Source organism: Emys orbicularis, chromosome 8, assembly GCF_028017835.1.
Source record: "Emys orbicularis isolate rEmyOrb1 chromosome 8, rEmyOrb1.hap1, whole genome shotgun sequence".
In the NCBI taxonomy this organism is placed as follows: domain Eukaryota; kingdom Metazoa; phylum Chordata; order Testudines; family Emydidae; genus Emys; species Emys orbicularis.
Window position 1 is genome coordinate 113,041,096 of NC_088690.1, and position 15,019 is coordinate 113,056,114.

General features: G+C 50.6%; 1 protein-coding gene across 3 annotated transcripts; it reads left to right on the top strand.

Annotated features, from left to right (window-relative positions):
• The first annotated feature begins 1,500 nt into the window (after positions 1-1,500).
• ZNF346 (zinc finger protein 346) lies at positions 1,501-14,689 on the top strand. 3 transcript variants are annotated; one of them, XM_065409311.1, is made up of 7 exons: positions 1,501-1,571; positions 3,492-3,595; positions 3,698-3,793; positions 4,805-4,949; positions 6,033-6,272; positions 9,083-9,176; positions 12,554-14,689. In XM_065409311.1, exons 1-7 carry the CDS (start codon positions 1,511-1,513, stop codon positions 12,657-12,659), a joined length of 846 nt encoding a protein of 281 aa, XP_065265383.1. In that variant the 5' UTR covers positions 1,501-1,510; the 3' UTR covers positions 12,660-14,689. The 3 variants fall into 3 exon arrangements, with proteins under 3 accessions (XP_065265383.1, XP_065265384.1, XP_065265386.1); XM_065409312.1 differs by lacking the exon at positions 9,083-9,176 and having other exon boundaries at positions 12,554-12,649; XM_065409314.1 differs by lacking the exons at positions 9,083-9,176; positions 12,554-14,689 and adding an exon at positions 9,035-9,067.
• The last annotated feature ends 330 nt before the right edge of the window (positions 14,690-15,019 follow it).

Below are 15,019 nucleotides of genomic sequence, written 5' to 3' on the forward strand. Positions count from 1 at the left end.
CTAACACGGCTGCTACTCTGAAACCTGTCATGATTCTCTCTTGAGGATTCTGTGTGAGTTTTATTTGACATTACCCCTTGTGTTGGGGAATTTCAGTGTTGCCAACTTTCAGAGTTTTATCACAAGTGCTGTGATATTTAACATCTGTCTCAAAGCTCCAGCTCCTGGAAGCATGGCTGTCAGCAACTCCCCGCTCCGTTCAGGTCATTTTCTGTCCCTCGTGGTTGCAGAGAAAAGTGGATGCGGCCTAGAGGTTCAGAACCCAAATAAAAGACACACACCCCCAGCAATGGATCCGTACCGTTATATTCCGTTTTGAAGCCAGGTGTGTGATTTGTGAACACTTGAGGCTGCCAGCCCCGGGGGTGGGGTGCATGGGCCCTTGGCTGCTGGATTTCCCGCGCGGCCTGTAACCAAGCAGAGCACAGGTGCGGTCATGCCGCCCAGCTCCAGGGGTGCCAGCTGGGCCCAGGCCTGCGGGATGGGTTTGGCACATGGGCCTGGAGGGCAGCTGGGTACCTTGGGCTGGGGTAGGGTTACCATATTTAAAAAATAAAAAAAGAGGACCCTCCACGGGCCCTGGCCCCGCCCATTTCCCCACCCCAAGCCCCGCCCCAACTCCGCCCCCTCCTCCCTCCCAGCCACGGGGAAAGGGCTGCCCGAGCGCTACCGGCTTCACGGTTTGCCGGGCAGCCCCCAGACCCTGCGCCCCCGGCCGGCGCTTGCCCAGCGCAGCTGGAGCCCGGAAGGGGAAGCGCCCAGCCGGGGGCGCAGGGTCTGGAGGCTGCCCGGCAAACGGTGAAGCCGGTAGCGCTCGGGCTTCGGGCAGCCCCCTTGCCTCCGGACCCCAGCCGCCGGCCGGGCACTTCTCCTCCCCGGATCCAGCTGCCTGTTCCTCCCCTCTCAGACTTCGGCTCTGTAAGAGCCAAGCTGCCCGAGCCAGCGCTACCGGCTCGGGCAGCCCGCCTTGCCTCCGGACCCCAGCCGCCGGAGCACAGCAGCTGGAGCCGGGGAGGAGAAGTGCCCGGCCGGCGGCTGGGGTCCGGAGGCAAGGCGGGCTGCCCGAAGCCGGTAGCACTGGCTCGGGCAGCTTGGCTCTTACAGAGCCGAAGCCTGAGAGGGGAGGACTCACAGAGCAGCCGCGGGAGGGGAAGTGCCCGGACGGCATTTTACCCGGACATGTTCGGTTTTTTGGCAATTCCCCCCGGACGGGGGTTTGAGTGCCGAAAAGCCGGACATGTCCGGGAAAAACCGGCCGTATGGTAACCCTAGGCTGGGGCCTGGCCTGGCCCTTCGCAGCCACAAGCTGGGCCCTCGGACAGGCCGCCCCGTCCCCATGGCAACCCCGCCCGGGCCGCCTCTGCCCACAACCAACATGGAGGCCCCCGCCTGGCTCCTGCGTCACGTGCCCCACGCCGGCGCCGGAGACCAGCGCGGAGCTCGCGAGAACGGCGGCCCTCTCGCGATAGCTCCGTGCTGGGGGCGGAGCCGGCCGGGGCGCTAGTAGAAGATGGCGGACGGGGCGGGTAGCAACGGGGACGCTGCGGCCTTGCCGGTGGGGAAGGAGGCAGGTGGGTCTGGGCCCAGCGCGCGGGGTGGGGCCGCGAGCCGCCCCGGCTGTCGGGGGGCTGGGAGCAGCGGGGCCGGGACACGCGGCCTCGCGCGTTGCGTTAGCGCCTGTTCCGGGCCGAGCGGGGCCGCCGGGCGGGGCGGGGCGGCGCGGCGCGAAGAGCGAGCCCGGCCTGTCCGTGACGCGGGTGCGACACGGCTGCCCCCAAACCTCCTCCAACGCGCAGCTTCCGCTGCATGGCGCTGGCGTGCTCGTTCTCCCCCCCCGTGCGCGGGTCCGGCGGTCCCAGCGCGGGTCCGTGCCCCGGGGACATCCGCCCAGCTCGAGCGGGGCCTGGTTTTACAACACGCTCCAGCGAAGTCAGGACAGACTCGCATTCCGTACACTGACTCGTTTGTACCGCTCGGTAGGTGTAAGGACACTACCTGTATCCCAGTGGGTTTGTTTTATGTGTATATAGTGAAAGGAGAAAGTCAGACATTTTTCAGCACGAGTGTGGCTGTGACACTTCTGTGTTTTGTAGGCAAGTAGTTTTTAAGTGAGATGTAACTTGGGGGTGTGCAAGACAAATCAGCCTCCGGAAAGGGGACGGTAGTCTGGAAAGGTTGAGAGCCCTAGATCTCCTTCGTGATGCCACTGACCATGGGATGACTTTGCTCTTCCCTAACATCATGTCAGGCCTTACTGGAGGAATTTAATCTTATGTCTGACATATCCGCTGCACAGTCTTTAGCCCATTGACTCAGTAACAGGAGGAGGCTAATGAAAGCTTTGAAGCCATATTTAAACTGACCATGGATTGATGATCACAAGCAAAGGTTGAATCTTCCCTGGTATTCACACTTCCATGCTGATTTAATTACTGTTTTCCCAAAGTGAAATGTTCCTTGGGTTTTTTTTCTTTCATTTTTAGAATTGTTATAGTCTGCAATGGATTTTCTTGGGGTGTGAATTATCCGAGTTGTGTTTCTGTGGCTGCACATCCCTTAACATTGGACTGTTCTTATTCGCTAGTGTACTAAAGGTGTAAAATGTCTATTTAGCCCCTGCTCACTCTACAGGTGAGGTCTGCTTTAGGATTGAGGATAGAGTGGGGTTCAAGGTAATCTCTATTTTTAGTTCTCTCAGAAGAATGCATTCGGTGCCTAAGTTACTTAGGGCTTGTCTACACTGGTACTTTACAGCGCTGCAACTTTAAATATATGGAGATAGTACTATCTCACAGAACTGGAAGGGACCCTGAAAAGTCAGAGAGTCCAGCCCCCTGCCTTCACTAGCAGGACCAAGTACTGGTTTTTGCCCCCTCAAGGATTGAACTCACAACCCTGGGTTTAGCAGGCCAATGCTCAAACAACTGAGCTATCCCTCCCCCATGAAAAAACCACCCCCCTGAGTGCAGCAAGTTTCAGCACTGTAAAGCACCAGTGTAGACAGTGCACCAGCGCTGAGTGCTGGGAGTGACTCCACGGCAGCGCTTTAGCACTGCCAGTGTAGACTAGCCCTTAGTTGTGGTGGTGATATCTGAATTTCTCCCGAGAGTGGGAAGGGAATTTAAAAAGTGATTCAAGACTTAGTGATTCTTTCCTCCTTGATTTGTATGCATCTGTGCTCTCTCATCCTGACTGGGAACCTGGGGGAGAATTACTCTAAATGTCCAGCACCAGAGCATGGGAGATGTAGATTTGGGTGCGCTTCTTGGCTCTCTATGAGCTGAGGGGTGAAAACATTATTTACTCATATAGATTTAAAATAATAAAGATGCCCATCCAAGACTCTAGGCCCCCTAACTACATTATTGTGACAGATATTTGAAGGTGGTAGTAGTGGCACAGTGTTAGTATAAAAGACTCTGGACCCTGAAGTCATAGCTACCTTGTTTGAAACTAAACTGCAACACGTTTCCATGTTTTGTTCTTCACAGTTGATCGTATGATCAGACAGAACAGCCACATTTTCACAGACGCTCAATGTAAAGTGTGCAGCGCAGTGCTCATCTCAGAGTCCCAGAAGCTTGCTCATTACCAGGTACTTCAGGCAGCAAGATGTTGCTGGATTTCTTATTTTGGATGTAATTGAATAGAATATTTGTTGCACATTAACCCAATTTTCTTCCTCGCTCCCTGCCAGAGCAAAAAACATGCAAACAAAGTGCGGCGGTACATGTCGATTCACGGCGAGGAGGAGCTCCGTCAGGGGAAGAAGATAAAGCTGGAAACCAAGCAGGTAATGTAGAAAACTACAGGGCCTCCCAGGTCAGAGCTCTAGAAGAAGACTAGCATCCTGTAAGGGCTGAGGAGTGCTTCATTGACAGGGACTTAGCAGACATATTCCATGACCGGTGCAGTGGAATATGGAATACATCAGAGGGAGGATTGTTGGGATTGGGTAATTTAGTGAGGACAGCTGAGCCCTCTAGTTGCTACACATTGCTGCAGTGAGCACACCTCTTAGCCAGTGTGTGGAACACCTGCAACCTAAACAAATGTGTACCCCCACGAGAGTAGTACTGCTGTGAAGCAACGTTTGGAAGGACAGGTGAGCGTAAAAGGTGACTAAGAGCAGTCACAAATGTAATGACTATGTGACTTTCAGTGAGCATGTCCTGTGAATTAATTCTAGTGCTGGAGTTTACTTTTTTGGATGATCTCTTGTTACTCAAAGTTCCCATTGCTGGTGCTTACGATGCCTTTAAGGCAGTAAAGGCAACACATTTCCCACAATCTGTCTGCATGGTGATTATGCAGTTTGAGTAACAGATTCAAGTTTTATCACTGCTTCAGCTTTAATTCCTAATCACCTCCAATCCAGCCTCTTGCATATGCCCACATAGCATATACAGTGCAGGGAGGAGTATAAAAGGAGGATCTGTGTGTGTGGTGTTAGGTTCAGACATGAATAAAATAGACACTGTTAACCTAGTCAAGAACCTAGTCAAGTAGCTTTGAATTAGAGATGACAGAGTTGGCTGCAATGCCTTGTATTGCTTGGTCCATACCTTGTAGAGAATAGGTTGGGAACCTACACCAATGCTGCCAACTACCTTGTCCTCAACTCCTCTGGGTCATAATAGCTTACCAAAATGTGCCACTTCCCAATGAAAGTGAGACTAGTCAGAAATGAGAGCACTGTTCTTCAAAGGAAGGTATGAAGCTGCACCAAATTCCTTGGCCTTGACAACTGAATATATCTGATTGCTTCAGATTCTCAAACGTCAATGTTCCTTCTTGCGAACAGGAGAGCAGCAATGGAGAAGACAGGAACAAATGCTGCCCCATCTGTAACATGACCTTTTCCTCTCCCGTTGTGGCCATGTCTCACTACTTAGGCAAGACTCATGCCAAGAACCTGAAGCTGAAGCAGCAGTCCCCCAGAGTGGAAGGTATGGCTGTCTGCGGTATTTGTATGGGTGTCCTGTGAGGAGCAGCACAAGTAGGTGATCTTTCCACTCCCTTCACATCATGATTTCTAGATTAGAGGGTGGCTGAGTACCTTGCTCCAGCTCTGGACCCATTGGCATTAGGGTGCTAATGCTTTCCTAGTGATACGAGTGCTGTTAGAAATCAGAAGCATGTGGCAGCCTGGTGAAACACGTGCCAACAACTCTGTTCCCCCTTTTGGTAGTCCATTTTGTAGACTTGCATTGCCCTGAAGCTTGCTTTAAGAAAGGCAATTCTAATTTGGAGCAACTGGAGTGCCTAGTTCTCCATGTGCAATGCATGCAGAGAGAGTCGACTTCTGGGTCCCATCTGGCATTCTTACCCCTTGGAGCCTCCGTTGGGTCAGATAAGGAGACTTTATACAGGGGTGCTCATGAGGAGACAAGTCACTTTCCGGCAGCTCACTGGGGGAGCGCGCTCAGATATTTTGAAGGTGCCTATCACTGTGGCATAAGAGTACGTTGCATGTGTCCATCATACAGCAATGGAACTGTGTGCATTTGTCTATGAATTCGTTTAATCGGGCTCAGTCCTGTTCCGAGAAAGTTGGTGGCAAGGCTACTATTGACTAATGGTGCAGGATCCACACACAGTTTATATATCGTACCATTGAAAGGAAATGACTCAAAGTGCATTATGGGAGGGTTTGCTCTGTTCTGTATTGTCCCCTTTTTCCATTTGCTGGGAGTGACTGACATCCTTGTGGGTGGGAGGTGATTTGTTTCCAGTTTCTTTAAACATGTCACTGTTGGCCTGCTGTGCTCCAAGATATGGCCAGGTGAATGTCAAGGAGGATCTGCAGTTCTGATTTAACTTGGAAACTCTGACTTGTCTTACCATTTGGTGTTTAATGATGGGATATGAAAGGAAGAGATGGATGCAGATCCAAATGAAAAGTCTTCAGCAAAACTTCTGTCAAAAGCCCTTCTCTGTAGAAACAAACTGAAAATTCCAAAGACTGACTCTGGTTGCTTAGTTTGTACATCTCTGAATATTGGTAATTGGTGTTCTGTTTCGTTTTACAGTAACGATGCCTCCACAGAAATGCCCAGCTAACTTCCCTCCCTCCGCTGTATCTTCCAACGAGGAGAACCAGAACACTTCTGACCCAGACAAGTTCTGCAGCCTCTGCCATGCCACTTTCAACAATCCGCTCATGGCAAAACAGCATTACGTAGGCAAGAAACACAGAAAGCAAGAGACCAAACTCAAGCTGATGGCACACTATGGTCGTACTTCTGATGCACCTGCATCCTCCTCCATGGGTGAGTCCTGGGCAGCCAAGCTTACTAAAGTGGCTGAAGGATGGGGTGGGAGGGTCTCGCAGTGGGTGTGTGAAAGCTTTGGGATTGACAGCTTTTTGAAGAGAATAGAGTGAGACTTGCAACAAATTACACACTTTTTTTTTTTAAGGTAGGATTGTTGGTGTTTCCATTATAAACTCCTGTTATTGCTTGAGGTATTACCTTAGCAGTTGGTAATTAACTTGGGGTTGAAATTTGTTGTGGCTATTGTCTGTCTAGATGTAAAGTTTCAAGATTTAAAGATTCTGAGGAATCTTGGGAGCAAGTTGAACTTCTAGCTAAGTGGATTGATCCCTAAATGGAACTATAAAGATGGCAATCAATGCTCCAAAGGTACCTTTCAAGATGCCCTGCCAGGGGAGAAAATACTGGGCTTGTACTAGTCTTGCTGCTCTATGGTGCATACATAGGGACTGTGACAGGTTTTTCTGCCTGTTTTGACACTAGTCTTTCCAGTCCCATCTGATGAGGTAGTGTGCTTGCTTCATCCCAGCACATGCTGGAGGGAAAGCTGAGCTATTGAGAGGGATTTGTAGTCTGTTTAAAATCCTGTTCTCGTTTAACTGCTGTTTATAAACAGGGTTGAGTACAGAGTCTCTGTTAAGATGGAGTGAAGGTATTTAAAAGCTCACAATAAACTCCTCTGTGCCTCCCACTGCACCTCCTCACACCAGAGAAACCAGACTTTACATTCCTGATACTTTGAAAATAAAAAATAACAGCCAGAAGAAAATCTTTTTCAATAGACCTCAATTTCGGGCCCTATTCTAAAGAGATGTAAAAGGGCACAAGCCCAGATTTTAACCCTTCGCATGTCACCTTTCAGGCACTGCTGGCACTAACAAGTAATGGGTGTCGCTGATACTAAGCAGCTTCCCTGCCCCTGGAGCAGTAAGATTAAAGATGCCAACAGCACATGATTTCCACATTCGACTAGAGGTGGCCAGGCAATGGAGTGATCTGATGGTCTAAAAATCTGCCCCTTCCCTAATAGTAGAGCCCTGGTTTAGTGTCATTCTTTTGTTGTGGCTCAAATAAAGACAACGTGAAGTCACTTAAATTCTGATCCTATCCGGTGCAGGTGGATGCTGTGACCCTGCGATCTTTGGGTAGAGAGACTGTGCTGTAATCTTCCATGGGATGTTTGAGGCACCTGTAATGTCTGTCACATCTCATGTTGCATTTAACCTATCAGAAACACGATTTCAGAGTCTGGGCTGCAATCGGGAGCCACTCTGATATGCAGCACAAAGAGCATTGGTCTGAGCTACTTTCTTGTCTATTTTTGTCCAACTCCTGCAGCTGTCGGATCTTTGTACAGTTGCTATCTAGCTCTTTCAGATGTCATACACCCATGCTTCCCTCCATGAAATCTGGGCTCCGTTCTTTCGTGGAGGCTCTGGCATCTTCCCTCGCATGGTCCTTCCAGTTATCTCCCTGGACTGCCTATCTTGGGGCTGTACCTGATTAGCCAGCAGGCACATCTAAAATCTTCACTTTTTTATATTGGTAACTTTAGGTACCTCACAATTTAAAAAGCTCCCTTTAAACACAACCAGTGTAGGGTGGCAGAGATGCCGTTTAAATCGCTTTAACTTGAGTATCTTCCCATAAGGAAGTGGGGTGGAGTGAAATTCTCTGGCCTAGGTTATGCAGGAGTGCAGACTAGGCGATCGTAATGGTCCCTTCTGGCTCTTAAAATCTGACTCCAGATCACTGGTCTCAAAGCTAAATGACCTCAGTCCAAAATCTTGACAGTACATCAGCATTGTAAGGAGTGTGTGCTGCATTGCCCTTCGCACTGTTGGTCATTGTACTGCTATTTTTCTCCCTTAGTTATGTTGTCTGAGGTGTGTGTTCTTGGCCTCTTAGTTGTTTCTTAAGATACCTGTTTTTATTATTTTTGTGCATGGCACTTTAGCAAACAGACTGAGGCCCTGCCCCAAGGAGCTTGCAGCCTGAGGGGCTGAGCTGGGAATATACACAGCAATTTTCATCTTAGACAAAACTCTGTGCAGTTGTCCCCTGCACTAGCCTCCTACACTGTGCCATATTTTCCACTTCTGATCCCACTTCCTTGTGCTCAGCATCTGACGTCCAGTAAAAGTTCCAGAACTCTCACTCCAGCTGGAGTTTGACATCTTACCCAAGAGCACTGATGTATCCGGGACAGCTACCAACAGGAAAGAGTTACGGTTGAATGATACACAAACTGCAGATCAAATGCTTCAGGACAGAGCTTAATGTGTGACTGAGGGATGGCCTACAGCGTGTCATGCTGTATCTTAAATTTGGCGTTGTGTATGTAATCTTGTGTGGTGCTGTTTCCCTTCAAGTCGAAAAATTACAACGGTCCCTCTCTGAAACTGAGATGTACAGATGGAGAGAAGTGGAGTTGCAGAGGCATTGCTGTCAGATTTTGGACTGAAAACTCTCAAACCCTACCCCAGGCCATTGAAAGAGCATGAATGATCTCAAACATTACAATGCATTTTATAATGAAGAAACCTGCCCTCTGATTGGAGACGACGGTTTTGGCTTGGCACGCTCTTCCCCAAATGGCTGTGGCCTCTGCTAAGGCTCCATTGGTGGGGGCAGATAACAAGGTCTCTATCTCCTCAGCCAATCAGAGTGCTGGATTTTACATGCCGTTTATTTCTGTTTAGCAACTGTTTCACTGGTGTGTCCAGTTGATTGATTGATCTTGCTTATTTCTACCTCAGGCACCAAGTGATTGGATAGCTGTTTGTTAACATTGATGTCTGTTTCAGCTGGGAAGGGGTACCCCTGCAACACATGTAATATAGTACTGAATTCCATAGAGCAGTACCAAGCTCACATCAGCGGCTTCAAACACAAGAATCAGTAAGTGATCTTTGGTTTAAATGCATTTACAATGGCAGTAGTTACATTGTATAGTTACATTTCATGCCATTGAATTGGAAGCACTGGTTCAGTGTGACTCGCAACCAACATGATGCACTTTGTGCAAATTTGTGCGCTTCCTTTTAAGACAGAGATCCACTAGTGTCTGTTTACACAGATACGGGGGGGGGGGGGATCTTTTATGGGACTAGCTTCTGTTGGTCAGAGAGAGTCTTTTGAGCCACCCAGATCTCCTCTTCAGGTCTGGAAAAGGTGCTCCTAGGGTCACTGCTAAATGCGAGGTGGAACAGATTGTTTAGCATCAATAGTTAACACCTAGTGTCTGGGACCATTCAAGGTAGAGTGAGTGGTGTGGCTTGAAGGCATGTCTCTCTCTCTCTGTCCCCAACAGAAGTTAATCCAATAAAAGATTCCCTCCCCCACCTTGTGTGTCTCATCCTGGGACTGACACAGCTACGACTACACTGCAGTTTACACTCTGGTCAGTTTTGCTTAGAGAGCTCCCCCTACAGGCCAATCCATGGTGCCGCACTAGCATATGAGTAGGGCCCTACCAAATTCACGGCCTTGAAAAATTCGTCACGGACCATGAAATCTGGTCTTTTATGTGCTTTTACCCTATACTCTACCAATTTCACGGGGGAGACCAGCGTTTCTCAAATTGGGAGTCCTGACTCAAAAGGGAGTTGCAGGGGGGTCACAAGGTTATTTTAGGGGGGATTGTGGTATTGCCACCCTTACTTCTGCACTGCCTTGAGAGCAGCGACTGTTGGCCCGCTGCCCAGCTTTGAAGGCGGTGCCCTGCCAACAGCAGCGCAGAAGTGAGGGTGGCAATACCACACCATGCCACCCTTCGTCGCTGCTGCCTTCAGCGCTGGGTGCCCGGAGAGCGGCGGCTGCTGACTGAGAGCCCAGCTCTGCAGGCAGCAGCGCAGAAGTCAGGGTGGCAATACCGCACCATGCCACCCTTCGTCGCTGCTGCCTTCAGCGCTGGGTGCCCGGAGAGCGGCGGCTGCTGACTGAGAGCCCAGCTCTGCAGGCAGCAGCGCAGAAGTGAGGCTGGCAATACCGTACCATGACGTCCTTACTGCTGCGCTGCTGCTGGCCGGGCTCTGCTTTCAGAGCTGGGCACCCAGCCAGCAGCCGCCGCTCTCCAGCTGCCCAGCTCTGAAGGCAGCGCTGCTGCCTGCAGTAGTGCAGAAGTAAGGGTAGCAGTGTGGCCACCCTCCCCCCACAATAACCTTGTGACTCTCCTTCCTCTCTTCTCTTCCCCCCCCCCCCCCACTCCTTTTTGGGTCAGGACCCCTGCAATTACAACACAGTGACATTTCAGATTTAAATAGCTGAAATCATGGAATTTACTATGTTTAAAATCCTATGTCCATGAAATGTACCAAAATGGACCATGAATTTGGTAGGGCCCTACATATGAGAGCTGTTTGCCAGCTGTGAACCAAAAACACAAGCAACTGATGAGCGGGTTGGCTGTACAAACGCTCCCCAGGTTACGCAAATCCGGACTTATGGGAAAAGTTCCGTACTTTTTTTTTTTTTTTTTTTTTGCATAATTGTCGTATACGTTCCCGACTTCGCAAAATTCGACTTACGCAAGGTGTTCCGGAATGGAGCGCTTGCGTAAGTCGGGGAGCGTCTGTATAAGTAAGCCATATAACATCAGGCAGATGTCCCATATGCATGGACGCTTGAGGTCAAGTTGTCTAGCCTTCCTTCTGTCGAGCAACATTTCTGGAGCAATAAAGCTTTTGATCTGAAGAGAACCTAGCCGGAGAGCTGTTTGCAGCTCCAGCTTTTTCTGCTGCCCTGCCTGGAGTTGGCACATTCAGTCACAGACAGTAGCACTAAGTGTACTGTAACCAGGCACACCAAATTACCTGCTCTAAGTAGTGTATTACTGACCTGAGAACGATTTCCACAAGCATAGGCTGCTAGGCAAACATTGGATAAATTATACCACAAACATTTGGGAGCCCTGATTCTGAGCTTTAAATTAGAGGGTGCTCATAACGAAGCCAAACTGGGAGGGTGAAGTGTTCCTTAGAAAGGGAGGGGAGCTCAGTAGTAGGAAATCTCCATGGTGGAAACCTGCTGTCCAACCACGTGTCCCAGGGATGCTCGGAAAGATCTGGGAATGGGGACAGGCAGAAGGAAGGTGCTTCACCCCCCTTTCTGTACCATAGGGAATAGCAGCCCCTCCACGGGTTTTGTTACGGGGGGAATACTCCAGCACAGGCAAACTCCTCTGACAGAAAGGTTTGACAGTGTCCCAAGGCAGGACGCTGCGCTGAGGAGGTGCCCAGCCTTTGCAGTGCAAGGTGCTGAGGGCTCCGCCTGCCCAGCATTTTGGCCTTAGTTCTGACCCTGTTTGCATTTGTACAAGCTCAGGACACTTTGGGGGGGCAGGAGGCCGTTGGTGACTCCCTCCAATTGGAATGTGGGTGCTTGTGGTCTCACACAGATCCTTCACCAGCGCGTGTTCCATGTGTACTTGGTGAGCTGGAGCTGGCTGCTTGCACTGGGGCATTGCACTTCCAGGCAGAGGGGTGGGATGTGCATTGCGAATGAGCTTCACAGCCTCTGCTGCTGAAATAGGACTAACACCTGCTGGCACTTTTAAGCCAGGGCTTCTTTTAGTGACTTCTTAAATGTTGGTAGCCATTTTGTAGAGCCCTCAAATCTGCGACGTTCTTCACAGAAAACACAAGTGGGACCCACTCCAACTCCTTACACTGCATACATCCTACCTTTCTGTAGCTTAGAACACCCACAAAGACGCTTGTCTACCACCACACAGGGCCCTTCAGTGCTAGTCCAAAGAACAATGTCACAAAATTTGTCCAGAAAAACTCTGCTCTTTCTCTAGTGACGCAGAGCAATAATTATCCCCATTACAGAAAAAAACCCTTACAACAGTGTAGTTCAGCAGTAAGCTGCTTTTAGCTCCCAGGAGCACAAATTCCAGGGTTGCCAGTCTTTGCGGCCATTGTAACTGATCTATTTTAAGCGGCTATTGGTCTGCTGCTGCCAGCTCCAAGTTGGATTCTACAACCGAACTGAGAAGAAAACAAGGAAACTTGGTTTATAATGGAAACACTCGACAGACATTCGAGTGGCGCTGTAAACACACGGTAGCGAACAAGTACTGGGTGCTGACATTTGTGCGTAGTTCTGTAAATAGGTCACTTGAAAGCACATTGCCTCGATGTAAGCATGCTGCCCAGCTGCAGTAGGGGCGTGGCTAATGATGGCAGTGTTTGTTTTGCAATGATAGCTGCCAGACTCCAGAGTGGTTCTGACTATGTCTACTCTCCCTTTCTTCCCCTCCATTCACTGTGCAGGATGCCAGGAGCAGTGCCCAGCGTAGGACGGTTCCCAAGGCAGCAGTATGTTCGGGAGGAGTCAACTGCCCCTGGGGGCTACAGTTACTTCAGCCAGGACTTCTAGAGCAATCTGCAGCCTTGTTCTTGGAGCTGTCAGGGGCCCAAGAACGAGCATTCTTTGCCAGCCCACAGTGGCCTCATTATCCCTCTGGATAAGCAAAGCCGTTCCCTCCCGTGTGCGCCTGTCGATCAGCCCCAGGGCTGGACGTCTCTTTGACGAAGGATCCAGCAGAAGCAGACGTTGGACAGCAGGACCTCGCTCCCCAAGAGCGGTTCTCATTGTGCAGTCTCTTCCTGTGTGGCTGGTGGGGCGAGGATGTGTCTGGTACAGGCAGGGTCCAACAGCCGCAAACAGCCTGTCTCAAGGACACCTCCTCCCTCACCTAGAACAAACAGCATGGAATTCCTGCGTCCGATGAGCCAACACCCTGTGCCAGGGGGTATCTGTCACCGAAGGAAGGCTCCCGGCTCTCATAGGGCAATGGCTAGGAGGTGAGGTGTGGATTGGACGCTTCGCTACACCGACAGATTAGCCTTGCCCAGGCTTAGACTGGGAAATCCTAGAGCTGTGTTTCTTCCTGCCCCCCTCCCCCAGTTGGGTTTGTGCACAAAGTTTCTTGGTCCACTGAGTGCCAGTAGGGTTTTTCTGTAGTTCTGCAGATGTTGGTTCTGGAGTGTCAGATTTAGTGGTCTCTTTCCATAGTTACTATGTATGGCATACAAAACCTGCTGCTAAAACAGGGAGCTGGCAGGGCCCTCGAAGAAGTAGAAAGTACAAGCTGCTGGGTCTCCAGAGAACTCTCAGGACCCCATTGGCCTCCACTCCTGGTGCTTTTCACTTGAAAGGAAGGAAACTTTCAAACCCTCCTTGCACAAGTTTCTTTTATGTCAAACATTCATGTCCATCTGGTAGAGGAAATGGATGAATCAGGTGTTCTTCATTCAGAACCTAAAGCTGGTAGCAAATCTTGATGTGGTGCTAGCAAGGCTGAGCTCCTTGGGAGAATGCTCCCAGACTCGGTAGAGGAGACCCCCGAAGGAAGGGCTAAGGTGGCTTTGAATCTCAGATCACATTTGTGTGGTATTTTTTCCTTCAATTGAGGTATTTTCCTTTTAGTCTCTGCTAAGCTGCTGCACACCCCCAGCTGGGCTGTCCACGTGTTCTGTCTGACACCCCTTCCCTATACCAGGCCTTGGCAAGCCCCCGTCTGGCTGTCCTCCCTCTTCTCATCTCTCGTGAGGCTTGTGTTGGATCCTGGGGCTTCCCACATCTTGTGCAGGTCTGTCGTGCTGCTGACGTCCATTTCTCTACAGGAGGGAGACATGCCCAGCCTCTGCGACGCATTTGGACAGTGACTTCCTGAGCCGATGGGCGGGAGTGTTACAGCTGTGGATGCTGTATGTATGCCAAGGCTGGGGGGAGTGGTGGTTGGGCTAGAGGCGTTACTGCTTTGTGGAGGCACCGCTTCTCAGGTGGTTGGGATTAAGAATCCAGGCCATTGACTTTCTCCCTGAGCCCTGTGTGAAGCAGCTCACGTTAGCATAAGACTGGGAGCTGGCCTGGGCTCCAAGGCGTATCCAAGGTGACCAGCACCAGGGAAGTGAACACACAAAGCAAGGGGACCACGTTGGATGCTAATCTCTGAGCTAGCACCTTCCCCGCCCCCAATCCAGGCTGCAGCTCTCCTCGGCAGCCTAACCTGCGTTCACACTAGAATAGGCGGCTGCGGCTCTGCCCAGCGCTTCCCAGTCCTGCCGTACTCAGGCGCCTGTAGGCTGCTTAGTGTCCCGAAGAGCCCGTCCAAACGTCAGACTCACTAATGAGCAGTAAACGCTAACAGACTGAAGGAAACACTGCATTGTGCACACTCCCATACTGTGCTGCTTTCTAGCTAGCTCTAGTCTCATTGTGCCAGTCTCCAGAGTGCCTGGCGGCAGGCAGGCACTGTGCGTTAACACCAGCATCACGGGAGCAGTGTGCGGCTCTGCTCCCGCCCAGTCTGGGGTACAATTCACTGCCAGTGCTGCCTCGTCTGATACCCAGTGTCTACGTAGCTGCTGTTTCCCCAGGATAAGCTCTCAATAGAGTGTTACTGTTTGTGTGTCGTGTGTGTGTGTGTATTTGCTGTTGCAGTTCGTGTTCATACCCGTGGCAGAAAAGCAGGCTGGGGAGAGCCACACTGGTCAGCCAAAGTGTATCTTTGTCAGCCTGCCATCTTGGGTTACTGCAGCCCAGGGCATATTGGGGCTGAAACCCAGTTAGTGATGGGTTTTCTTACACTGCTGCTGTGGGGTGATGACCTGTAGCTGGTTGCCAGCCAGGGCAGCCACTGGGTGAGTTAAGGGAGAGTCCAAATCTGGAAGCTGCTTCCCCTTTCACTGTTGCAAAACTTGTGCCAAACATGTTTCCTGGCTGGGTTGGCC

What these genes read in the sequence shown, in the direction of transcription:
- ZNF346 (XM_065409311.1), top strand. Translation starts at nt 1,511, where the DNA reads ATGGCGGACGGGGCGGGTAGCAACGGGGACGCTGCGGCCTTGCCGGTG. An exon ending in TAAAGCTGGAAACCAAGCAG is followed by an intron (nt 3,794 to 4,804) that starts GTAATGTAGAAA and finishes TCTTGCGAACAG; the next exon opens with GAGAGCAGCAATGGAGAAGA. An exon ending in ACCTGCATCCTCCTCCATGG is followed by an intron (nt 6,273 to 9,082) that starts GTGAGTCCTGGG and finishes TGTCTGTTTCAG; the next exon opens with CTGGGAAGGGGTACCCCTGC.